The 24,866-nt window shown below is 33.9% G+C and overlaps 11 protein-coding genes and 1 non-coding gene across 12 annotated transcripts; 10 read left to right on the top strand and 2 right to left on the bottom strand.

Annotated features, from left to right (window-relative positions):
- Nucleotides 1-1,750: 1,750 nt before the first annotated feature.
- Nucleotides 1,751-3,034, top strand: TBLA0B01770 (uncharacterized protein; the record flags this gene model as incomplete). The annotated part of the gene is made up of 1 exon (XM_004178491.1): nucleotides 1,751-3,034. One exon carries the CDS (start codon nucleotides 1,751-1,753, stop codon nucleotides 3,032-3,034), a length of 1,284 nt encoding a protein of 427 aa, XP_004178539.1.
- Nucleotides 3,035-3,289: 255 nt separating this feature from the next.
- PHO23 (Pho23p) lies at nucleotides 3,290-4,441 on the top strand (the record flags this gene model as incomplete). The annotated part of the gene is made up of 1 exon (XM_004178490.1): nucleotides 3,290-4,441. One exon carries the CDS (start codon nucleotides 3,290-3,292, stop codon nucleotides 4,439-4,441), a length of 1,152 nt encoding a protein of 383 aa, XP_004178538.1.
- Nucleotides 4,442-5,018: 577 nt separating this feature from the next.
- Nucleotides 5,019-6,140, top strand: TBLA0B01750 (Ras family protein; the record flags this gene model as incomplete). The annotated part of the gene is made up of 1 exon (XM_004178489.1): nucleotides 5,019-6,140. The coding sequence occupies one exon, from the start codon at nucleotides 5,019-5,021 to the stop codon at nucleotides 6,138-6,140; it is 1,122 nt and encodes a 373-aa protein (XP_004178537.1).
- Nucleotides 6,141-6,571: 431 nt separating this feature from the next.
- On the bottom strand, nucleotides 6,572-6,643 carry TBLA0Btrna11E. The gene has a single exon. It is a non-coding gene; the product is annotated as a tRNA-Glu (tRNA).
- A 2,096-nt stretch (nucleotides 6,644-8,739) lies between these two features.
- TBLA0B01740 (Ty3/Gypsy family RNase HI domain-containing protein) lies at nucleotides 8,740-9,402 on the top strand (the record flags this gene model as incomplete). The annotated part of the gene is made up of 1 exon (XM_004178488.1): nucleotides 8,740-9,402. The coding sequence occupies one exon, from the start codon at nucleotides 8,740-8,742 to the stop codon at nucleotides 9,400-9,402; it is 663 nt and encodes a 220-aa protein (XP_004178536.1).
- Nucleotides 9,403-12,197: 2,795 nt separating this feature from the next.
- Nucleotides 12,198-13,265, top strand: TBLA0B01730 (opsin family protein; the record flags this gene model as incomplete). Its single annotated transcript, XM_004178487.1, has 1 exon — nucleotides 12,198-13,265. The coding sequence occupies one exon, from the start codon at nucleotides 12,198-12,200 to the stop codon at nucleotides 13,263-13,265; it is 1,068 nt and encodes a 355-aa protein (XP_004178535.1).
- A 1,376-nt stretch (nucleotides 13,266-14,641) lies between these two features.
- On the top strand, nucleotides 14,642-15,688 carry TBLA0B01720 (opsin family protein; the record flags this gene model as incomplete). The annotated part of the gene is made up of 1 exon (XM_004178486.1): nucleotides 14,642-15,688. One exon carries the CDS (start codon nucleotides 14,642-14,644, stop codon nucleotides 15,686-15,688), a length of 1,047 nt encoding a protein of 348 aa, XP_004178534.1.
- A 1,213-nt stretch (nucleotides 15,689-16,901) lies between these two features.
- TBLA0B01710 (opsin family protein) lies at nucleotides 16,902-17,918 on the top strand (the record flags this gene model as incomplete). Its single annotated transcript, XM_004178485.1, has 1 exon — nucleotides 16,902-17,918. The coding sequence occupies one exon, from the start codon at nucleotides 16,902-16,904 to the stop codon at nucleotides 17,916-17,918; it is 1,017 nt and encodes a 338-aa protein (XP_004178533.1).
- A 1,226-nt stretch (nucleotides 17,919-19,144) lies between these two features.
- On the top strand, nucleotides 19,145-20,158 carry TBLA0B01700 (opsin family protein; the record flags this gene model as incomplete). The annotated part of the gene is made up of 1 exon (XM_004178484.1): nucleotides 19,145-20,158. One exon carries the CDS (start codon nucleotides 19,145-19,147, stop codon nucleotides 20,156-20,158), a length of 1,014 nt encoding a protein of 337 aa, XP_004178532.1.
- An 824-nt stretch (nucleotides 20,159-20,982) lies between these two features.
- Nucleotides 20,983-22,014, top strand: TBLA0B01690 (opsin family protein; the record flags this gene model as incomplete). The annotated part of the gene is made up of 1 exon (XM_004178483.1): nucleotides 20,983-22,014. One exon carries the CDS (start codon nucleotides 20,983-20,985, stop codon nucleotides 22,012-22,014), a length of 1,032 nt encoding a protein of 343 aa, XP_004178531.1.
- Nucleotides 22,015-22,865: 851 nt separating this feature from the next.
- Nucleotides 22,866-22,988, top strand: TBLA0B01680 (uncharacterized protein; the record flags this gene model as incomplete). The annotated part of the gene is made up of 1 exon (XM_004178482.1): nucleotides 22,866-22,988. One exon carries the CDS (start codon nucleotides 22,866-22,868, stop codon nucleotides 22,986-22,988), a length of 123 nt encoding a protein of 40 aa, XP_004178530.1.
- Nucleotides 22,989-23,483: 495 nt separating this feature from the next.
- On the bottom strand, nucleotides 23,484-24,449 carry NOP1 (rRNA methyltransferase NOP1; the record flags this gene model as incomplete). Its single annotated transcript, XM_004178481.1, has 1 exon — nucleotides 23,484-24,449. The coding sequence occupies one exon, from the start codon at nucleotides 24,447-24,449 to the stop codon at nucleotides 23,484-23,486; it is 966 nt and encodes a 321-aa protein (XP_004178529.1).
- Between the last annotated feature and the right edge of the window lie 417 nt (nucleotides 24,450-24,866).

Raw genomic sequence — 24,866 nt, 5'->3', positions numbered from 1 at the left:
TTATTTTAATTAGAAAAAAAACATTTATATTTTTGTTGTACTAAATAATAAGTTATCGAAGTAATATATCAAATTATAAGTCAGTCTTGAATATCTAAAAGACTTTAACTAAAAGGGGAGTTTTAGTTAGTACAAGTCTCACCTTAAGTAGAGTAAAAATATTTATATGGATGATTCTTTTTTTAATATTCAGTCACTTCTTAGCAATTACTTCTTTCAAAAATTACGCTACAATTATATGTAAATATGTTTTCACAGAAGTTTACTAAGGAATGATTAGTTTAAAAAAAAAAAAAACCTTTTTCAGGTAAAATGAGTAGAATTCAAATATTTAGAACACTGCTAAGTAAAAGTTTTTTCTATTGAGGTAACCTGTTTGTGTATTGGTTTTAATATATATTCAAACTACAAAATATGCTACAAGCAAAAATGGAACTTCGCAATTCATGGCGAAGCAGGATGTTATCTCAAAATACAAAAAGTAAAACCTAAAAGAATGTGGAAAAGTATTTAACTTAGCATTATATGGATCATTTATAACAAATTTTTTAATTAAAAGGTTTGTACAACGTATTTATAATTCAACTTATCCAATTTTACTCTAAACTGTAATAAATTCCAAGAACTATAGGTTGTTTTAAAATTACTTTGATATGTAGGTCACATCGACTATATAGTTTAGAATTTATTCAACTGTGAATTTCATATTATGTTATAACAAATATATAGTGTTTCGAAATATGATATAAAAATCCAAAGTTTTCTAACTGTAATTATTAACTTGAAAAAATGAAGATACATTGTTATCTAATTAATAGGAAGACACCTGTTTATTAGTTCAAAACAACATCACTACAGGTTAGTGAATAAAAACTATAAATTGTTAGCGATAATTACCATTATAAGCGATAGAATGTATAATTGTTCAATATATTTGAGATCATCAAGTTGAAAAGTATATAATCCAACTTTGTAAATGGTAATTATAAAAATTTCCTAGTATTGATGTTTTCATCAAAGATCAATTCATTTAATTGCCAATCACTATTATTTATAAAAAGTATGTTAATAAAACTAATAATTAAAAAATGTAACCTATAGAAACTGAAAAAAAATAAAATGAGGATCCGAAAAAGTTGAATAGACTAATATGGCAATTTAATGACGTGTTCAAATTATTTAAAAAAGTAATTTTTAATCTTTCCCGATAAGTTTCTGTAAAAATCGCTCCATGACTTTTTAAAAAAAAAGACAACTATTGAAAGAATGTATTAATTAACAGATCAATAAACTAGCAATGATTAATTATTCGATTGAGATTATCTTTGTAGAACCAAATTTACCTTTATTTGAACTAGTAAGAAATAAACACGGTGTCCGGAAATATTATCGAAAATAGTTTTATTCTATTAAATAAGTAAATTTTATCGATTTTTTTATTTTTTGTTCTTTTAAATAATGAAGCTTCATGAGGTTAACCAATTAGGATAGCTATACGAGTTGATAGGCACCTTTTAATTTCATTGATATGTATATATATGAAAGGCAATATATAACCAACTAAATTGACTTTGTTCAGTAAACAGGTAAGGGACAAAAAAAAATAATTTTTAGATATTTTTTTAATTATACCTCCTTGTATGCGTGGGAAGGATAGGATAAGTTTATATGTTAGTTTAAAAGCACATATACTCTAGAGAATTTATAAGATATCATTGTATTTTATTTTTTAAAAATTTAATATTACATAATGGAGGATCAAATATCCAAGCGTAATAAGGAGACGAGAATAATGAAGGAAGATATTGAAAAGAATGATCTTTCTAAAGATGATAAGAGGAATAAAATTAAAAGAAGAGGAGGGATGAAGAAGTATCAAAGATGGATAATTATTTTAATTAGCTTATCGATTTCGATATTTTTTGTAATACCATATATTAAAACATTTACTTTTGGGTTCAATGGTAAAATGGAGGAAGGGAAAAGATTACATCATTGGATAGGCCGTGGGTATAAGTACCAACGAGTTGAAGATCCTATTTTAAATGAAGATCATGATAAAGCTAAAGGTGTTTTATTATCAGTTGTTTTCCCACATGAATTGAATAAATTTATCCGGACCATGCAAACTATGGAAGACTCATTTAATGTAAATTTCAATTATGATTGGTTAATTTTAAGTAACGAAACATTCCATCAACGTGATCTTACTACGTTACGAGGGTTAGCTAGTGGTAAGATCCAATTTGGATTAATTCCTGAAGATGAAATTAGATATCCTACTAATACTGATAAGAAAAAAATGGAAAAGAATATGGAAAAATTTGTTGATAAAAAAGTTCCATTTGCCAAAAGTATGGAAATGAGACAAAAAAATCGATATTTTAGTAAATTTTTTTATAAACATGCATTATTACAACCATATGACTATTTTTGGAGAGTGGATCCTGATGCTGTTATTCTTTGTAAAATTGATTATGATGTCTTTAGATTTATGAAAGATAATAACAAAACATTTGGATTTATATCTGGTAGTCATACATATGCAGAAGTAGTTGATGGATTATGGAATGTGACTAGTAAATTTATGAATAATCATCCACAATTGATTAATAAAAACAATTTAATTAAGTTTGTGAAAAATGATAAAGATGAATTTAACAGATGTCAATTTTTAACAAATTGGGAAATTGCGTCGTTTAAGATGTTCCGTAATGATAAATATGAGGCATATTCAGCGTATTTGGAAAGTCTACAAGGATTTTTCAACGAATTATGGCCTGATAATATGGTTCATACATTATTTGCATCGATTTATTTGGATCGTGAAGAATTATATCATTTCAAAAATATGGGGTTTGATTATAATCCATTTCGAATTTGTCCCATCGAAAATGAGATCTTGGCTCGAGAAAGATGCGGATGTTTCGCGACAGATGATTTTACATGGCATAGATTATCATGTATTCCTCAATATTATGAATTAATGGGGTTAACTAAAAAGGCTCCAGTGTCTCATAATAATTACGGTTAGTCATAATTCACATATATATAGACGAGTATTTATTGGAATATTTAATATTTGACATATTAACTTTATAAAAGGATGTGACACGTCGTTTACTAATTGTTTAATTAGTGACGGTAATTTAAAACAATTAAGTAAAATTTTAAAATTAACTAAAATAAATATATAATACTATATATATATATATATATATACTTTAAATCGGAAAATCCTTCAAATTAGAAAAAAAAGAAAAAAACACAAAACACAAATAAACAAGACATGAGTGGTCCTGCAAACATGTATCCTGGATTGAACGATATCCATGATACATTAGAAGAGATACCTGTTGAAACTTCTCGGTATTTAACTTTATTACATGAGATTGAAGCCAAGTGTATCAACAATTTACCTATTCTTTATGAGATCATCGATAAGTTGACGAATCCTGATCTTTCATCGGAATCTAATGGAGATATAGAGTTGTTGATACAAAACAATAGACTTTTAGAAGATAATATGGGATCCTTGGAAGAGAAGATGCATGTCTCTGCGATCCTTGCCCGGACATTAGAACGTTTAATAGAACGTTTAGAATTAGGTTATGAAGTAGCCATCAAGAATGACGAAATTCCTTGGGAGGTCCGTAACGGCCCAGGCGATACAGAACACCCTTCAATGCATTTACATCATGAGTTAATTGCTAAGGCTTTAAGCGGTTCGGGCCCTGCTACAGCCACTCAAGGTGCTGAAACACGTGGCCGTGAACATCACACCACAACAACCACTGGTGGTGGTGCCAATACCAATGCCAATGCCACCACTAGCAATACAGCAAATGCTGATGCAGCTACAAGTTCTTCCAATACCTCTACATCTGCACCAGGCCGCCGAGCTACAAAGCGTCGCAAAGTACGCGCCACAAATTCAGGTCCCGGTACAAACACAACTACAAATGCAAATTCCAACCTAAACACATCTACTACTGCCAATAGTAATGCCAATGGTGCGACAACTACCGCGGCTGCAAATTCGGGAGCAAACACAAACGCAACTACAGGCACAAACCCAAATCTAAATTCTGTATCACTGGATCCAAACACACAAATGACAGTACAGAACATGGGCACTGTAAATACACCTCTAGGTACTACTCCACTTGCCAATACCACGACTACTACGGCCACTACTACCACCGCTACTACGACCACTTCCAACTCTACTACCACAGCTACAGAACATCCACGCGTCAACGAATATGGTGAACCCCTGTACTGTTATTGTCAACAAGTAGCTTACGGTGAAATGGTCGGATGTGATGGTGCCAACTGTGCCCTGGAATGGTTCCATCTGCCGTGCATTGGACTGGACACTCTGCCTCGAGGCAAATGGTATTGTCACGACTGTCAACAGCGTCGGCGTAAGAAGCATTGAGACATCCACAGAGGCACGTGACAGGTACGTGGAGCAGTCACTGCTCCGCCGTATCACGTGTAGTATGTGTGGGAGTTACCCGCCCCGTGGTGCCTTGTCGGGCAAGCGTTCTCCGTCGTTGGCGAGCAATGCCAGCCCAGCACCAAAAGTGTGTCAACGTCCATGGTCCCTATATCATAACATTATTCAACTAAACACAACAAAACATACCTAAACACAATAAGCCCCCTCTCCTCTCCCTACTTCTACCATCATAAATATAAGTCAAAAAAAATAAGATTAAAAGATTAAAATTTCAGAAAAAAAACAATTACTATAAGGTAAAAGGAAAAACAAAACAAAACAAAACAAAACAAAACAAAACAAAACTAAAAGAAAAAGTAAATTAACAAAGCATAAGGCGCAAGACTTTTAGTGGAATTATATATATATATCTATACATAGGTCCAATCAATCAACTACTGTTTTTTCTTCTTTTTTTTCATAAAGTACAAATTGCAAGCACAAATACAGGTACAAGTACAAATACAAGTACAAAACACATATCATATATCACTCATCACATATCACACATCACATGCCGTTAAACAAGTCTAACATAAGAGAATATAAATTGGTTGTCGTAGGTGGTGGTGGTGTTGGGAAATCAGCATTGACTATCCGTTTAATTCAATCCCATTTTGTTGACGAATATGACCCTACTATTGAGGACTCTTATAGAAAACAAGTAGTCATTGATGATAAAGTGACTATTCTCGACATTTTGGATACTGCAGGTCAAGAAGAATATTCTGCCATGAGAGAACAATACATGAGGACTGGTGAAGGGTTCTTATTGGTTTATTCGGTTACTTCTAGAAACTCATTTGAAGAATTGATGAATTATTATCAGCAAATTCAAAGAGTGAAAGATACAGATTATGTTCCTATCATGGTTGTTGGTAACAAATCTGATTTAGAGATTGAAAGACAAGTTACGTTTGAAGAAGGTATGACAATGGCAAAACAGATGAACTCTCCCTTTTTAGAAACGTCTGCTAAGGAAGCAATTAATGTAGAAGATGCATTTTATAATTTGGTTCGTCTGGTAAGAGATGATGGTGGGAAGTTCAATAAATCATTACAGAATAATAATGATGATTCTCAATTGAACAACGCCAATGCAAATTCAAACTATCCAAACCATAAGAATGCTCAAAATACTCGTATACAAGAAAACCCTTCGATGAAACCACAACATCATCAACAGTTCAATCAATTGAACAATACCACATCGCATAATAACTATAATAACAATAATACAAACTATAACAACAACATCAATAATAATAACACTGACAATATCAACTCGAATATAATAGAAAATAATGATCTTTCAAACACAAATACTTCTCAACCCAATAATAATAACCAATACAATAGTAATAACAACAATCAAAATACTGATCTAATAAATAATATAAACAACCGAACCAATTCTTCAAATATAAAAGAATCTTCTTCACACGATGCCTCCTTAGCGAACAACACAAGCAACGTACCCGCAGGACAATCTTCTAATAGGAAACATTCCAAGAAATCGTCTTCATCTTCAGCCGCAAAAAATGCAAGAGCTAATCAATCTTCAACAAACAACACAAGTGCTGGCGCTGGCGGTAATGACAAGAGTAGTGGTGGCGGCTGTTGTGTGATTTCATAATCTAGTCCCAAGAGAGAAAAAAACAACAACGAAAAATCAAGCAACCAACCTATTCACCTCACAAAAAATTTTTTTTTAAAAAAAAAATCTCGTAGTCTAATCTAGTTACCCTAGTTTCCTTCCCCGCGTGCTATTTTCTCAAAATACTACACTCTCCCCTACTTTGATGACGTACCATCCCCCCTTCATGTATACTTTGTATACTGTTTCACTACTAGATTATTTATAACTTCTTCCTCTTTTCTTATGTACGCCACTCATGTGTATGCTTTATATATTTAACTGACTTAAATTAACTTTAAATAATTTAACAATTTTAACTTAATTCTATTTAAAGAAGAATGGACTAGTATTGATGATGATGATTGTTCAGAAAAACAGACTATTCACGTGACTGGACTAAAAAATTTCAAAAAATAAAATCTGAAATGCTCCGATACGGGGAGTCGAACCCCGGTCTCCACGGTGAAAGCGTGATGTGATAGCCGTTACACTATATCGGATACTTTTTTGTTGAAATAGTTGTAAACCAACTTAGGAGTATGATAAACTTAAATAGTAACTACCAAAACTTAACTTAACAATCTTATTAACTTAACACCAGTTAATACTTAGAACTTACGAATATAATTGTTGTTCTTTTTTAAACTAAATAACTATATAAAAGAACTATAAATTTATGTCTTAAGTCTGAAAAAGCTGGCCTTTAAATACTTTTCAAAGGTCAACGCCAGCTTTTCCATTTTACTTTAATTGAACTGTTTATAAACTTACTTACAAGAGTAGGAGTGCACAGTTTGAGTAATGCTGGCTAACTAGTAGAGATTATGCATCGAACAAATATTCACAGGTATGCAACTAGCAGTTGCTCAGAGGTATGTACAATTTCTAGTTAGCAACTTGTAGATGAGTATAAAGTCGATCTCGTCTACAACAGAAATTGTCGTAGACATATGCTAAACAATAAAAAGTAATGTTCTCAAGTTTAGGCTTTAAGCAAATGATCACGTAATCCGATGACTATGAGTCATACAATCGTACAGTCGTGCATTCACGCAATTATATGACTATGAGTCATAATATCATGCAATTGTGCAATTGCTTGACAAGTTAATAAACTAATATTCAGGATAAATAGTTCTATTTGAAAACGTATAAATAGGGCTACTTATCCATCAAGAATTCATAAGTTTATAGTTCGTTCATATTAATTTTATAGTTATAAGAAAAACAAGTTATTATTTAAGTACAAGTGGTACTATAGCTTTTAGTGTAAAAGTCCAATAACTTAAGAGTAGTTCAGGGTTGTGTAAACCCTAAACCCTTATAGTATTATTAGTATTGTCTCGAGACGACTACAACAGAAATTTTTATTTAAAGTACACAATATAAGGAGAAGAAAGAATGTAGAAAAGTTTTGAAGGATTCTGATCTTATATATTGTGTGAAGAAAATGTATAATTAATGAAATTGGTTAATGAAATATAAGCCAATTTAATAATTTTCTTTTTTTTAACTTAAATGAGTAACTCAGAACATATCTTGGTGTGGAAATTTTATTTATATAAGAAAATTGATATATTTAATTTTTTGTTCAATAGTAGGCAACTAATGAAGGGTCTATTATAGGCAACATATAACAGCCATAGTAAAGGCACAAAATAGGCCAATAACACAACAGAAAAATTTTATTGAATTAATTTTTTAGGACGGTATGCATAGGATTGGACTTACGACTGATCTAAGTGCTGGAAAATACATTGTATCCACATATTATACCCTTACTCCCATCACAAGTTCATTCACCTATAAGTTCTACTAACTATTCAGCTATAATCTTACTTCAAACTGATCTAGTTTACTGAAAAATTAGTGACTTGTTTTTAAGTTTTATATAAAGTTGTTAAGTCTTTGTGGCCTATTATTTACCTATAGTAATGCGATAAATAACGCTGTTTCATTCACACTAAACCATATTAGTGGGCGCCGTAATGCCATGTATCCAATCAGAGTTCTGTATTAGTAATACAACCGAGTAAGAATAGTATCGTATTAACGGTGAACAGTTATTGGAAAGAAACCTGTGATTTAGTATTGTACTACATTAGAGTATTGACAATTTGCAATATAAAAATGAAGCATAGTACTAACAATGTTACCTACTTAAAAAAAGAAAAATACAAATGATAATATCGCGCTAAGCAACACGAAATATTCATGACATTGAAAAATTGTTTTAATTTTGGCCCTCTTATAGCCTGAATACAAAATGATGATATCTATAAATCAGCTAGTACTACAAAGACTATAGAGAGAGGGTTTAATAACATAGCGTCCAAAATGCCATTTTTGCAAGAGAAAAGTCTCTTTGCTTGGCCACGAACTTGGTGGAACTGGCATCAGGCCCAAGAAAAGTAAAATCGAGGTGGTGAAATACTTCCTCACTCCTCAAGGGAAGACAGAGGCCCAATCAATCTTAGGACTTGTTAACTTTTACCGAAAGTTCATAGACCATTGCTCTACGAAGGCTAAGCTAATCCAAGAGTACATCAATAACGAAGTCGATCAGAAATGGGGAGCAGAGCAGCAAGAAGCATTTATGACTTTAAAAAACTGCTTGACCTCCAGACTACTCCTCGTCCAACCACATGATGATGAGACTTATCGTTTGACGACGGATTTTTCAGTACTAGGATACGGAGGTGTATTAGAAGAATTAGATCCCCTAGGTAATGTAGTTGGAGTCGTAGGATATTTCTCTAAATCCTTAGGAAAAGCGGATCATAATTACACTGTATCAGATCCCGAACTACAAGCCATTGTAGGAACTTTGTCGTTCTTCAAATATATCCTTCATGGCAGACCCTTCGAACTTCGGACAGACTACTCAGCCCTGCTAACCTTAACATCTGCAAAACCCCCAATTGGGAGAATTGCATGCCAATTGGACTTTCTATCTGATTTTGATTTTACTATTACACACTTGGAGGGCATAAACAACTCTGCAACCGATGCACTCTCGCGAAACGTAGTGAATGCAGTTAATATTATGGAATTCGAAATAAATCCAGAAGACTGGTGGGATGAACTTTTGAAGGACGATTACTTCGTCCCAGTTCTACACTTGCTTGACAAGTCATCTCACGAACAGTTTAGTTCAACTGCCAAAGAGGAAGAGTTCAACCATAGAGTACAATCGTTGAGGAGAACACCAAATTTTGTCAAGAAATTCACAATACAAAGAAAAACGTTGTGTGTTTGAACAAATCATCCAAGAGCCTACAGATACACGATACTGTGTTCCAGTAACAGCTCGAAAGAAGGTGTTAGAATTATTTCATGATAAAGAATTTTCAGGTGGACATGTCGGAATCTATGCCACTTATCAATATGGTGAAACTCAGAATTACGTTAAATCGTGTAATACGTACCAAGTGGCCAAATCTTCGAGAAAAACTAGTGGGTAACTGCAACAAGAAGCACATCCTTCAAAAAAGATGGGAAAAAATAGGTATTGATTTCATCACCGGATTGCCAACAACGAGTCGGAATAACGACATGATACTAACAGTCATAGGTCGTCTAACTAAGAGGGCTCACTTCATTGCAACAAGTGTACATACTACACGTTGGACTTGCTATTCAATCACGTTTTCAAGGAACACAGATTTCCCAAAGAAATCGTCAGTGATTGAGATATTTGTTTCAATAGTGACTTCTACTTGGACGCCTGTAAAGGTTTCGGGATAAAACTCATGAAATCAAGTTCCAACCACCCTGAGACTAATAGGACGACAGAGAGAGTGAATGGTCCAATAGGTAGCACTATACGTAGTCATGCAAGGAATAATCCTCGCGACTGGAACAGGGAATTACCAATTAATCAATTTACCTACAATGCAACCCCACAAACGTCGATCCAAGCCACGTCATTCTTTGCACACTTAGATTACAAACCTCTGGGACCTATAATATCCACTATAGGTGCACCTACGTGTCGTTCAGATTCTACATTAGTACACGCGGAGAAACAACGAGCCTTAATCACTAGAACGAGAGACTTTTTAACTGAATCACTAAGAGAATAGGAAGAAAGGAGGAATGCTTCCAGTGCTCACAAAGAAGTTACCTATGCAGTTGGTGATTATCTATTACTTAATCGTGAGGCTTATTTCTCAGAAAGTAAATATTGGAAGATCCATCCTATATTCGTAGGGCCATTTAGGATTGTAAAGAAAATAAATCAAACAGCATACGAATTGGACCTACCCATAACTAGAAAGCTCCATAGGGTAATAAATCAGAAGTGGTTTAAGAAATACCTATCGAAGAAAACAGATTACCCAAGGGATAAAAAAGAATAGAGGTAAGATCCAAGGGTTTCTGAGCTGACAGAGGTTGATAATTTTAGTTCCTTCCACTTCGAATATGATAATTCAATATTTTGAGACTCGACTTGATCTGTAGTCGGTAAACCCAAAGTGCTAGTCAACAAAAATTAGGAGTAAGGAAGAGCATACTAGAAACCTTTTTATTAAAAAGCTCTTACGCACTAAATTTTTTCTCAGTATATTTTGAATCTTCCTAAAATATCTAGTATTGTAATAAATATCTTAATTCAGTTTAATTTCTTCTTCATCGTTTCATATTCTTATACGCTAATATTGCTCTTTTTCCATCATATCACTCTGTAATGTATCATCCACCATTCATTTTTTGCAAGGCCTATCATTTGATATGCAAGTGCGGGTAATTGTGAGCCATAGTAATTAAATTTTATTTGTATATTAGGGCTAAAAAAATTGATGTTAAGATACTACATATTAAGTGATAAGCTGATAGAAGGTACGCCATTGGAAATTTAATTAATCTTTAAACATTAAATTCAAGATATTGTAATTGAAATATTTTTTACTAAAAAATATCGTACACTTACGCAGTATATCAAATATAGAAGAAATAAAACCCGCACTTCCTATGGAAATAAGTCTACAGATTTACATAAATCTTTTTTTGATATATATGCATACATAAATTAATATCAATTACTAGTGGTGACACTCGATTTTTAATGCAGATAGATAAATATACAACAATACTTCTCCCAATTTTCTTATTTTTTACATCAAGATACTCATAGCTACATCTTTTGAAGGTATACAAATTTTTGAAATTAATCATTGTATGAAAAAAAACAACAGCACATAAATCCCGTGTCTGATTATATCAAGACTGTATTTGGAAATAAGACACACCCGAATATATGGTCTAATAGAACTCTATTCGGACCCATATAATTACATATTAGTAAACTCAAAAATAGGGAAATAAATTTAATCCCTAATCTTCGTAGTAGAATACTAAGGGGGATGGATATGTAGTGTTAGGGGATGGATGGAGCGAAATTATGAATAATACCCACCATACCCTTAATTAGTTCTCTGTAAAGCCATTTAGATCTTCTCGTATGCAATTCTATGAAGAAAAAAGTCTTGAGATATTTAAAGCACCCTTATTTTCAAAACTGCTAGATTATGTTAAGCATTCAATTTGTCCGGAGTAATTTCTAAAGTAGTATAATTTTCCTTATTCTCGGACGATATCATGAATAAGAAAAATCAGGAGTAGGGAAATCTTACCGCAGTTCCAAACTGGAATAAGAATCCAACTCCGAAGAATTTGTAATAGATTTAACATCATTTTATCATGAAAAGAAGGGTGGTGGTAATAATATTTGGTGGAGACAATGTTATTAAGATAGAGAGTAAGAGAGAGTTCGAGTAGCAACCACCTCCCTTAATTATTAATTACAAACAGTAAATAGTTTGGAGATAAATTTTATATATAAAGTCTTGTTAATAATGAATAGGTTTGTAGATATTGGCCTTTTTCATTTCAAGCAATAAAAAAACATCATCAATAAAATAAGTTCATTACTATACACAAATAGTATCAAAGTTTATTTTGTCAGTTTTCTCACACATAATTACTATTTTTCTTTTTAATTCACAAGTCTCTTTAATAATTAATTCAACCACATATACACTATAATACATAATGTCAGCAAATGGTGAATTTGTCGAGCTACTCAAGAGGGGTAATAGAGCTGTTCATGTAAATCCTCCTCATGGTTTGGATATTCATCTAACAGAATCAGGTTCAGATTGGTTATGGTCTGTCTACTCAGTCTTTGGTGTATTGTCTATCATGTATGCCTGCTTTTTCTTTTACCAAGAAATGAAAGGTGGTAGTCAGTTAATTAGATATACAATGGCTGGTCCATTTTTGATTTCTATTTTCGAATTTTTCCAATACTACACATATGCTTCCAATTTGGGTTGGACAAACATTCAAGCTGAATTTAGAGGTGAAGATGTATCGCATCCCGTTACCGACCTATACCCTAACGTTAGACAAATCTTTTATGCTAAATATGTCGCTTGGTTCTTATGCTGGCCCATTCAATTGTTCTTATTAGAATTAGCAGGTATTACTATCAACCATTCTGGTGAAGTTTTCTCCACTTGGGAATTGATCCATTCTCTATTGGTTCAAATGATTGGGTATGAATATTGGGTCATCTCTTTGCTAGTTGGTGCCTTGATCCATTCTACTTATAAATGGGGTTACTGGGTCATGGGTATCTTTGTTTCATTTTGTGTTTTAGGTGTCCAATTTAAGAGACAAATATTTGATTTGAAAATCAGAGGTGTATCGTTAATTGTTTACTTGTTGTCTATCATTTGTACTTTATTATACAATGTCTGTTGGGGTTTGTCAGATGGTGGTAATGCCATCTCTCCAAATGGTGAGGCTGTTTTCTACGGTATTTTAGATTACTGTATTTTTGCCATTTGGACAGGATATTTGTGCTTTATCATTTGTAATTATGGTGAATGGCCTGAAATTGAAGTTCAAAACGGTATGATGCCTAATCAAATGCAAGAAAAGAATTTACCAGAGTCTCCAAGAGCTTCTGGTGAGACTGCTTACGATACAGATATTGAAAATACAGATATTGAAAATACAGATATTGAAAATACAGATAATGATGCGGTACAACGTGAACCGGAAGATGAAGACGAAGATATGGAGCAACCAGAAGATATTTCTCAAAGAGTATAGTTTTCCAAGACTTCCAGTTAACATGTACTTTTATTTTTTTCCTTATTTTTTTGTAACTACACTTTTTACTAATTCGCATTTATCTTCTACTACAGTTTACGCTTAATTTTAATATTCTATATTTAATATTTAATTCACTATATTTTTAATTTCTAATTTCTAATTTCTAATCTTTAATTTTTAATATTTAATCTTTACTATTATCTACTTTCTAATATTCTATAGTTTAATAATAATATCTCAATAACAAGGTTTTTTAAGTAATGATAGTGGCACATTTTACAATGATAAAATAATTTGTCCGGGGTTTGTATTGTAGTTGTTTATGATAATGAATCAATTCAGATTTATTTCCATAAACTGGAAAATTCTTCACCCTCTATTTTTCCATACTGGAATTCCAGGCAAAAAAATTGTACAACTCTTCATCACGATAATGCATATAGTGGTGATAATGCATACTGTGATAAGAATTATAACAATTGCCTTACATATATTTTGGGGTGTTTTCACATTTGGTATTTGTGACCTTAATAGTATATTTGCTTGTAAGTTTCTATAATTAGTGTCGTGATTTTTAGTCTCGAGACATTTTTTTTTTTTCAGCAGATCCATATCAGGCAAAATATTTCTCCGGGCCGAAAAAAAATAGAGCCGCGGAAATAAGGGGGACGAACGGCTCTTTAGGCTCAAGGAGTTTTTTAAGCTGATGCAGTTATTTTATTTCTAAAACTAATACATTTCTTTAAAGTTATGCATTTCAGGGGGTGAGTGAACGACATCAGATCTCAGCTGCTAGAATAGGTAGTACTATTACCTCATCAAGATCGGAGAATTGAGTAGAAAGTTTCATGATCCTTAGAGGTATACAGGAGACAGGAAGACTTATAGTTCCGAGCATTATAAGCAAGGATATTGTGTAGTGACTATGTACAAGGATTATGCACACGAGCTATGTACAAGGATTGTATACAAATATGCCATTCCAGGATACTTAGTAACAAAATTTTTTGCAAGGATCATATACAAGGATACTTTGTAAGGATTGTAAGAATACTCTGTAAAGATACTTTGTAAGGATAATGTACTGGTAAATCTTCAAGGATCGTAAACATTCAATGTGCATATACTAGCATTGGAGTGCATGATAACGTACCCCCAATCTACATTAATTGAAAAGAAAAAAAATGTGTAAAAAATTTCATATAAAAGCTCTTGTTATTCTAAATGAAATATTTCAATTCTCATTACATTTATTCTTACCCTGTAAAAAACCATCATTAAAACATTCACTATTATTTCAATAGTTCCAATAGTTTCAATTAATTATATATTACAAAAAACAACTACAACAAGACAACCAAATTTCCCTTATAATGTCATCAACTGGTGATTTCGTCGAACTAGTCAAAAGATCAGGTAATCGAGCCGTTCATGTCAATCCTCCTCACGGGGTAGATATTCATCTAACAGAACATGGTTCAGATTGGTTATGGTCTGTATATTCTGTATATGGTGTTTTGGCTATCATGTATGCCTGCTTCTTCTTTTATCAACAATTTAAGAGTGGTTCGCAATTGGTGAGATATACAATGGCAGGTCCATTCTTAATCTCACTTTTCCAATTTTTCCAATACTATACATATGCTTCTAACTTGGGTTGGACTGCCATTCAAGCTGAATTCAAAGGTGAGGATATTTCAGATCCTGTCACAGATTTGTCTCCACAAGTTAGACAAATCTTTTATGCTAAGTATGTCTCGTGGTTCTTATGCTGGCCAATTCAATTATTCATGTTTGAATTAGCTGGGTTTACTATTAAGAATTCTGTTGAATTTTACTCTACTTGGGAAATGATTCATTCTTTATTAGTACAAATCATTGGGTTTGAATATTGGGTCATTTCATTGTTAGTTGGTTCTTTGATCCGTTCCAGTTATAAATGGGGTTACTGGACCATGGGTGCTTTCGTCATGCTTGTTGTGTTAGGTATCCAATTCAAGAGACAAGTCTTTGATTTGAAATTAAGAGGTGTTTCATTGGGTATGTATTGTACTGCCATTATTGTCATTTTGTTATATTTCGTCTGTTGGGGTTTAGCTGATGGTGGTAATGCCATTTCTCCAGATAGTGAATCTGTCTTTTACGGTGTCTTGGATTATTGTATCTTTGCCATTTGGACTGGTTATTTGTGCTTTATCATTTGCAGATACGGTGAATGGCCACAAGTGAACAATGCTGTAGGCCAAGAAAAGAACTTATTCCCTGCCAAAGATGTAGCTGTAGAATCTCCAAGAGCTTCTGGTGATACTGCCTATGTAGACACTGATATTGAAAACACCGACAATGAAGAACCTGAACAAGTTGAAGAAGGTGTTCATTCAGAACAAAATTCTATGAATCAAGTCTCTGACAGAGTTTGATTTGTTGTACTACTATTTACTTTGCAAGAAACAAACAAACAAACGATAATTACACAACTCTTAATGCCTTTACTACTATTCTAATAATTAATATTTTTCTATACCTACATAACCATAATGTATAGCTTTACTCTAATAACTTAATCATTTTGTTTACAATATTTCGATATATTTCGATATATTTCACATTTTTACTGTTTCAGGTATAAAAAAAAATACGTTCTAGTATGAGCAAATACATTTGAATCAATTCTCTTGCAATAAAACTACTTAACATTTTATTTTGAATATTGACCTCATTACCATTTATGGAAAAGCATTCTTATGTAGTTCGATTCGTTCCACACGACTCATCATAAATACAACGACACTTATTCGAACGATTGTTTCCAAATATAGATATATCTGTTTAGTAACTTTGAACAAACTAATTAAAACTGCTTTTCTCTAATGTTCTCTACTGTTCCATTACGTTTTGTCTTGATTTGTTTTGACCTTTCTTGGTGATATCTATTTGTCAGCAACCAATCACTTGTGTGACAGCCCTAAATCACCGAGGGTCTGAGTCCAAATACAACCAGGGGTGTTTCAGAACGTTGGGCAGGCCGTATTGAGATACACTCCGTCACGATTCGCCAGCCCGGGCTTTTGCCTGTCGGCAACCCTCGAAGCTTTGCTTGGCCGACATCCCAGGCAACTGCCGCCAATTAGTCAATTCTTGAATTTTGAAGCTTGTGTTCCTAAAGTCAAGGAGTTAAGAAAGTATGGCTTTAAAAAAACAAACATGTAACATATGGTACAGTGTTTTGAGTGTTTTGAGTGTTTTATCGTGTCTAACTCTAGTGTTAGTAATCGTAGAGTCGTAAATTTGAGGAATCGTAGACCGTCAAAAAAAAGAGCCGGACTTAATGACGTGCAGTAAGAGATCACCGTTCCTGGAACGTGATGTAGGGGGTTACTATGCCATACGGTTTGTGATTTTGGTTGGTTGGGACATTAGCCCCTCGAACTTTGACGATGTAGCACTTCCATCTGTCCATTGTAGAGCATATTTTTCTAACAAAAAGATTCATATATAATGGGCTGTATTTCATGATTAATTACTTGAACTTGGATTGTGAATTGTAGAACTCTTACAAAAATATCAACAAACAAATAAATAAAAAATTTAATTGATACTAAAAAAATACAATTATACAATTAATAATTCATAATGACTGCAACTAGTGATTTTGTCGAAATCGTTAAGAGAAGTGGTAATAGAGCGGTTCACGTGAATCCTCCACATGGGTTGGATATCCATTTAACTGAACATGGTTCAGATTGGTTATGGTCTGTCTACTCAGTCTTTGGTGTATTGTCTATCATGTATGCTGTTTTCTTCTTCTATCAAGAATATAGAAATGGTTCACAATTGATCAAATATACAATGGCTGGTCCATTTTTGATTTCTATTTTCGAATTTTTCCAATACTACACATATGCTTCCAATTTGGGTTGGACAAACATTCAAGCTGAATTTAGAGGTGAAGATGTATCGCATCCCGTTACCGACCTATACCCTAACGTTAGACAAATCTTTTATGCTAAATATGTCGCTTGGTTCTTATGCTGGCCTATCCAATTATTTTTAATGGAATTAGCTGGTATTACTATCAACCATTCTGGTGAAGTTTTCTCCACTTGGGAATTGATCCATTCATTAATTGTTCAAATTATCGGGTATGAATACTGGGTCATCTCTTTGCTAGTTGGTGCCTTGATCCATTCTACTTATAAATGGGGTTACTGGGTCATGGGTGTTTTCGTTTCGTTATTTATTTTGGGTATTCAAATTAAAAGACAAGTGTTCGATTTGAAAGTAAGAGGTGTTTCCTTGGTGGTTTATTTACTCTCCATCATCTGTACTTTATTGTATAACGTCTGTTGGGGTTTAGCCGATGGTGGTAATTCCATCACTCCAGATGGTGAAGCTGTTTTCTACGGTATTTTAGATTACTGTATCTTTGCCATTTGGACAGGGTACTTGTGCTTTATCATCTGTAGATATGGTGAATGGCCAGAGGTGGAAAACTACAGAAACCAACCAGTTGCAGCTCACATCCCAGAAAAGAACATTTCTGTATCTCCAAGAGCATCTGGTGAAACAGCTTATAGTGATGCCCCTACCGATGCTGTCAACACAGAAGAAGAACAAGAAGAGGAAGAGGATGTTTCTGACAGAGTCTGATGTGAAGGCGCTTCAAACGTTTAATTTTTTCTTCGATCTTTACTTTTTATTTTTTTTCCAAGTTACTGGTATACCTAGCTTGGGAAACCACATGCTGTGGGTCTCAACTTTACTTAATCGCTCCAATATTCTTACATTTTCTACACCTTACATCTTCGTCATACGCTACACGCTATTTTATTCCCCTGATAATCGAGATTCAAGAATCGAGAATCGGCAATCTTTACATGAAACTTAATACTTAATATTTACTCTATAACATCTTTAATATCTTTAATATCTTTAATATCCTTTCTAATATATTCTCTAATATATTCTCTAATATATTGTCTGATAATATAATAATCTCTTATATCTAATATCCCTTTGAAAATCCTTTGAAAATCCCTTGAAATTTCCGTATGTATCGTAGATAAGATCTCCGAAAAGAGCACTCCAGAATAATCTCCGAAAAGTGCCGAGATCGGGAATGTCCTGGATGGATCGGTCGCGATTCTTACCCAACCCGTCCATAATATTATTTTTAGAAAGTGGCGTGGCGCTTTCTTCGAGAACGCGAAAAATAAGGCATAAGCAAATGCAAATGCATAAGCAAAAAAATATTTCGTGTGACGTAATGGCTAAGAATCTCCGCACGCGTGCCAGCCGTGCCCCACGGTGGGCTGAGAGTCGCGAAAAAGAATCACAAGTAAATGCCACGGCCTCGTCTGAGGCACTGGATTTGGACCGGCCGGATCTGGAGATTTCGGCACATATGCTGATTTGGGAATACCGCCGGGAGTCCGAAAGTAGCCGCCGGCTGGAACGAGAAATGTGATGTCATGGTGGAATATTATGGGTCGATATAATAGGATCAAGGAGGCTGGAGAATAAAGAATAGAGAATTCATGTTTGCATATTGAGATTGTGATGTAGTTTTAGATTAAGATTCGAGATTTATTTCAACAGAGTGTTTATTATGATGTGGTAATGATAATTAATTGACTAAGTAAGCAAGGAGGCGTTGTTTTTGTCAAAGGTATTATTTGTCGAGTATATGATTGTTAATGTGTTAGGGGTGGGAAAAAACTGGGTTGTATATAAGATCTAGCTAGTGAAGAGTAACGGAATGGAGTACGATGTCTTGTCTTGTCTTATCTTGTCTCATTCAATCAAGCTAAGCTTAATTTGTTTTAATAATTTAATATACAACACAAATATCGTACACACATATACACGCCTATATAATGTCGGTGAACGGTGGTTTTGTCGAAATAGCCAAGAGAAGCGGTAATAGGGCCGTTCATGTCAACCCTCCACATGGGCTAGATATCCATCTGACTGAGCATGGGTCTGATTGGCTTTGGTCTGTCTATTCGGTGTTTGGTGTATTAACCCTAATGTATGCCTGTTTTTTCTTTTATCAAGAATATAATCATGGTAGTCAATTGGTACGTTTTGCCATGGCAGGTCCATTTTTAATCTCACTTTTCCAATTCTTTCAATATTTCACATACGCTTCCAATTTGGGTTGGACAGATATTCAAGCAGAATTTAGAAGTGAAGACGTATCCCACTCTATCACAGACGAGTATCCAAATGTAAGGCAAATCTTTTATGCAAAATACGTTGCATGGTTCTTATGTTGGCCCATCCAATTGTTCTTATTGGATGTTGCTGCAGTGACCATCAATAAAGAGGTTCAATATTTCTCCACTTGGGAAATGATCCATCAGTTGTTTGTTCAAATTATTGGGTTTGAATATTGGATCATCTCTTTGTTAGTGGGTGCTCTGATCCATTCTACCTACAAATGGGGGTATTGGGTTACCGGTATCTTTGTAGCACTTATTGTGTTGGGTATCCAATTCAAGAGACAAGTCTTTGATTTGAAAATAAGAGGTATTTCCTTGGGCATGTATTGCACTGCCATCATTGTCATTTTACTATATTTTGTCTGTTGGGGTTTATCAGATGGTGGTAACGCCATTTCCCCAGACGGTGAAGCCGTATTCTATGGTATTTTGGATGAATGTATCTTTGCCATTTGGACAGGATACTTGTGTTTTGTCATTTGCAAGTTTGGTGAATGGCCAGAATTAGACAACGAAAAGAGTGGTGTACAAGATTTCCCTCAGAAGGGGGTGTCGGAAACACCAAGAGGTTCCAGTGAAACAGCTTATGACACAGACATCGAACGTGCCGATGCTGAAGTGGGGAATTCCAACGCACAAGAATCTCAATTAGATCAACAAGTTTGATTTACTACCAGACCAACAGCATTTTTTCTTTAGTTTTCTCAAGTATTCATACGCTATTTACATTTTTCTATATTCTTCTATATAATCATTTGCGGTTTTCTAATATTTAATAATTCTAATCATAAAAAGATTGAACTATCTATAAACTCAGACGTACGAATGTATCAATCAGAATTAACTGGCAATTCAATGTCAATTCAATGTCAATTCAATGTCAATTCGATGTCAAATCATTTAGTCTATATCTTATCTTCCCCCTAAGCATTCTCGAAATCTCCGGAACTTACACATCATGAGATCACTTCAAATCTCACTCGGCTCCGGTAATTCCTTAAAACCCTGACATTCTGCAATCTAGGTAACGTCCGATTACATCACCGAACTCCAGATCAAAATTTGCTATTTTTGGGCAGAGTGTATTTGTAATAGATCTAGGTGTCTTTTAAAATGATTATTATGCTTAATTGTAATCAAACTAGTAATAGATCTCGATACAAATCAAGGGTTTTCATTTCCCCCCTGCTTGCTCAGGAGTAAAAGTATCGAGATACAACTACAAGGAGTCAGTCATGAGTTCGTAGCAGTGGTGAGGAGAACATATGAAAATAGTAGGGTTTATTCCTGTATAAGAGAACCTTGGTATATAAAGCTGGTGTAATATCGATCTGATTAATAGGAAGAAATTGTCTCTTGTCCAATACTAAAGCATCAACGATTTACTATTACTTATTTATTTGTATAGTATTATTCATATCCGCTCACACACGCTAACACACGTTAACACACTCACACTCACACTCACACACTCACAAATCATTCACAACATGTCATCAGCAAACGGTGGTTTCATCGAATTTATTAAAAAAGCTGGTAATAGAGCTGTTCATGTAAATCCTCCTCACGGAGTAGATATTCATCTAACAGAATCAGGTTCAGATTGGTTATGGTCTGTTTACTCAGTCTTTGGTGTATTGTCTATCATGTATGCTGTTTTCTTCTTTTATCAAGAATATACAAATGGTACTCAGTTGATTAGATATACCATGGCAGCTCCATTTTTAATTTCTCTTTTCGAATTTTTCCAATATTTCACATATGCTTCCAATTTAGGTTGGACTTCCATTCAAGCAGAATTTAGAAGTGAAGATGTATCGCGTCCAGTTACCGACCTATACCCTAACGTTAGACAAATATTTTATGCTAAATATGTCGCTTGGTTCTTATGCTGGCCCATTCAATTATTTTTAGTGGAATTAGCGGGGATCACTATCAATCATTCCGGTGAAGTTTTCTCCACTTGGGAATTAATCCACTCTTTATTAGTTCAAATTATTGGTTTTGAATTTTGGGTCATCTCTTTGTTAGTCGGTTCTTTAATTCATTCCACTTACAAATGGGGTTATTGGACCATGGGTATCTTTGTTTCCTTCTGTATTTTAGGTGTTCAAGCCAAGAGACAATTATTTGATTTGAAATTAAGAGGTGTTTCTCTAATCATCTACGTCTTGGCTGTCATTTGTATCTTATTATACAATGTTTGTTGGGGTTTAGCCGATGGTGGTAATGCCATCTCTCCAGATGGTGAAGCTGTATTTTATGGTATCTTAGATTACTGTTGTTTTGCCATTTGGACTGGCTACTTATGCTTCATCATTTGCCAATACGGTGAATGGCCTGAAATTGAAGGTTATCAAAGGGAACCAACCCCAAATGAGTTCCCAGAAAAGAACATGCCAGTTTCCCCAAGAGCCTCTGGTGAAACTGCTTACGATACTGATATTGAAAATACCGCTGATGAAGAAGTTGAACAAGAAGGTGAAATGACACCATCTGATGAAGTTTCTCAACGAGTCTGACTATTTAAGCATCTACGTACTTGATCTGCACACATATCTCCCCCCCCCCTCCTTCACACACACACATACACGCTATTTAATTTTATACTTTCACTAATACATAATTTCTACCCCCACATATTCTAATTTATAATTCGTTTTTATTTTTATATCAACCACATCTATTTCAGCGTCACATATTTACCATTTACTGACACTCTACTCGCTCACACATTCTCTTGCGTAATCGTATCGTTCAAATCCCGAACGCGACGACATTCGTCGAATATCCTTCGAAAAACTTACTCCATTGCAAACAAACAGCACTCGTGACTGCATATCCAAGTTCCAACTCTAAACTCAACTTTCTATGAGTCCTTCCATGATTTAGAAAATACCCCTGATGAAACAAGCAAAGGATTAGTAGTCCCTTTATAAAACTGTCAAATAACCTTAAAGCTTTCCAATTGTCGAACGATTTGAACCCTTTAAGAAATCAAATATCATAATAATCCAGAAAAAAAGCTACCAAATAACAACACCTTATATCATAAAACATGTCTAATCAATATTACGGTGATTCCAAGGCTCAAGTATGTATATAACAGATTATCTAGATACTTACCAATTAATAAAAATTCTTTTTTACTAACAAAATTGTTCTATAATTGAATTTTTTTTTGTTTTTATTGTTTTTTAAACAATAAGAACTTTAAAATGTTTAAAAAAAAATTTCAATATTAATGACCCTTTCATAGTACAATCGTCCTTCTGCTCCTCCTCCACAACAGCAATACTATCAACAACAACCTCAATACCAACAACAACCTCAGTATTATCAACAACAACCTCAGTATCAACAAGCTCCTCCTATGCAACAACAGCAACAACCTATATACGTCCAACAAGCTCCTCCAACTAGTAATAACGATGATTGTATGACAGCATGTTTGGCAGCTTTATGTGTTTGCTGTACTTTGGATATGTTGTTCTAATCATGCTTCAATCATTAAACATGTTTCACTCGTATAATTTTCTCTCTCTCTCTACCTCTCTTTATTTGATTGTTACAACTTTGTATTTTTAAACTTTTACCTTCCTTTCCTTTCAACCTAAACTTTAATTTACTTTTTTTTTACTATATTTACTTCTCCTTTACATAATTTTTCTTTTTTTTTTTCATTTTAATCATATTGTATTACATATTTGTATATATTAATGTTCATTATGCTTAAAAAAATATAGTTAGATGTTTAAAAACATGCAAAGTTATTTATGCGTATCAGAAAATCAAATTTGTTTTTGTTTTTATTTTTTATATAACAACTAGTTTACAAGGGGCTTAAATAAAAATAAATAATAAAATATAGTATAGTTCAATATACTATACAATAATGTTTACTTAATTTAATTGAATTGAATTTAGTTCAGTTTTAACCTTTTCTCTTTTGAAGATAATAAAATTTTGGTATTGTATTCAATTAAAACACTTATTTCTTCAAACCACTTCTCATATATCTACCAATAACAATACAATGATCTCTTTCATAAGGTTCCAAAGTCAATTGTTCCAATGGTTTAATCTTTTCTTCTCTTAGTTTTTGAACTTCTCTAGCGAAAACAGTTTCGGCATCCACAGTAGAGTCAATACAGTTGGCCTTGATAGAAATAACAACACCACCTTGATCTTTTAAGAACATGTGAGAATTTAAAGCAATAATACGGGCTTGATCAGGTTGGGCAACATCGGCAAACACACAATCAACCATACCAACTAACATTCTGTATTTTTGTGGGTGTCTAGCATCTTCAATGATTGGAATAACATTTGGTCTCTTCTTAGCCATAGAAATCAATTCTCTACCTGGTCTGTGGGAAAATTCGACGGCGTAAACAATACCTTCTGGGCCGACAACATCAGATACATGTGAAACAGATGTACCGGAAGCAGCACCTAGATATAAAACTTTCTTACCTGGAGCAATGAATAATTCATCTAGACCACCCATAATACCGGCAGCTAACTTGGATCTAAATGGATTCCAAACACGGTATTCTATCTTGGTAGCTGGAACACCATCTTCTTTAGATGGTTCTTCAACTGATATTCTCTTTTCACCGTAGACAGATTCACCTGGGGCCATGTTCTTAGTAACTAATAAATCTTCCTTACCTCTGGCAATGAAGACACCATCATGCTTATGTGGTTCAATGACAACCTTGGCACCACCTCTGGCACCACCTCTGGCACCACCACGGCCACCTCTTGAAGCACCACCACGACCACCTCTGGCACCACCTCTGGCACCACCGCGACCACCTCTGGCACCACCACGGCCACCGCCGAAACCACCTCTGGAACCACCACGGCCACCGCCGAAACCACCTCTGGAACCACCTCTAGAGCCACCACGGCCACCTCTGGAACCACCTCTGCTACCTGGTCTGAATGACATTATGCTATATTTAAATTATTTGATTTGGATTGAAAAATAAAAGTTATCTCCTTGGAATAAATGAGTATTATATTCTGTGCAGATAATGTATGAACTAAACAATTAATATCAATTTATTATGTTAATTCGACTTAAGAACAGATAGTTAAACAATTCTTAGATATCTTTTCTTAGTAGTTTAACAAGAGAAAAATAAAACAATTAAAAACATTAAAAAAAAAAAAAGAATTCAATACATTATAAAATAGTTGAATAAAAAAATTTAATAGTCGTTAATTTAATAATTTTTCAGATGAGATGAGATGAGTTTCGATATCGAAAAATTTTTTCTGAGAAGAAACGGGAGAAAGAAAAAAGAAAATTTTTTTCCAGTAACTATCACGTTTGACGAGAATTTTCCGAGATTTCAACAAATCT

This window comes from Henningerozyma blattae, chromosome 2, assembly GCF_000315915.1.
Source record: "Henningerozyma blattae CBS 6284 chromosome 2, complete genome".
Lineage (NCBI taxonomy): Eukaryota > Fungi > Ascomycota > Saccharomycetes > Saccharomycetales > Saccharomycetaceae > Henningerozyma > Henningerozyma blattae.
Note: the sequence above shows the minus strand (reverse complement) of the source record. Positions and strands in the feature narration are given on the sequence as shown.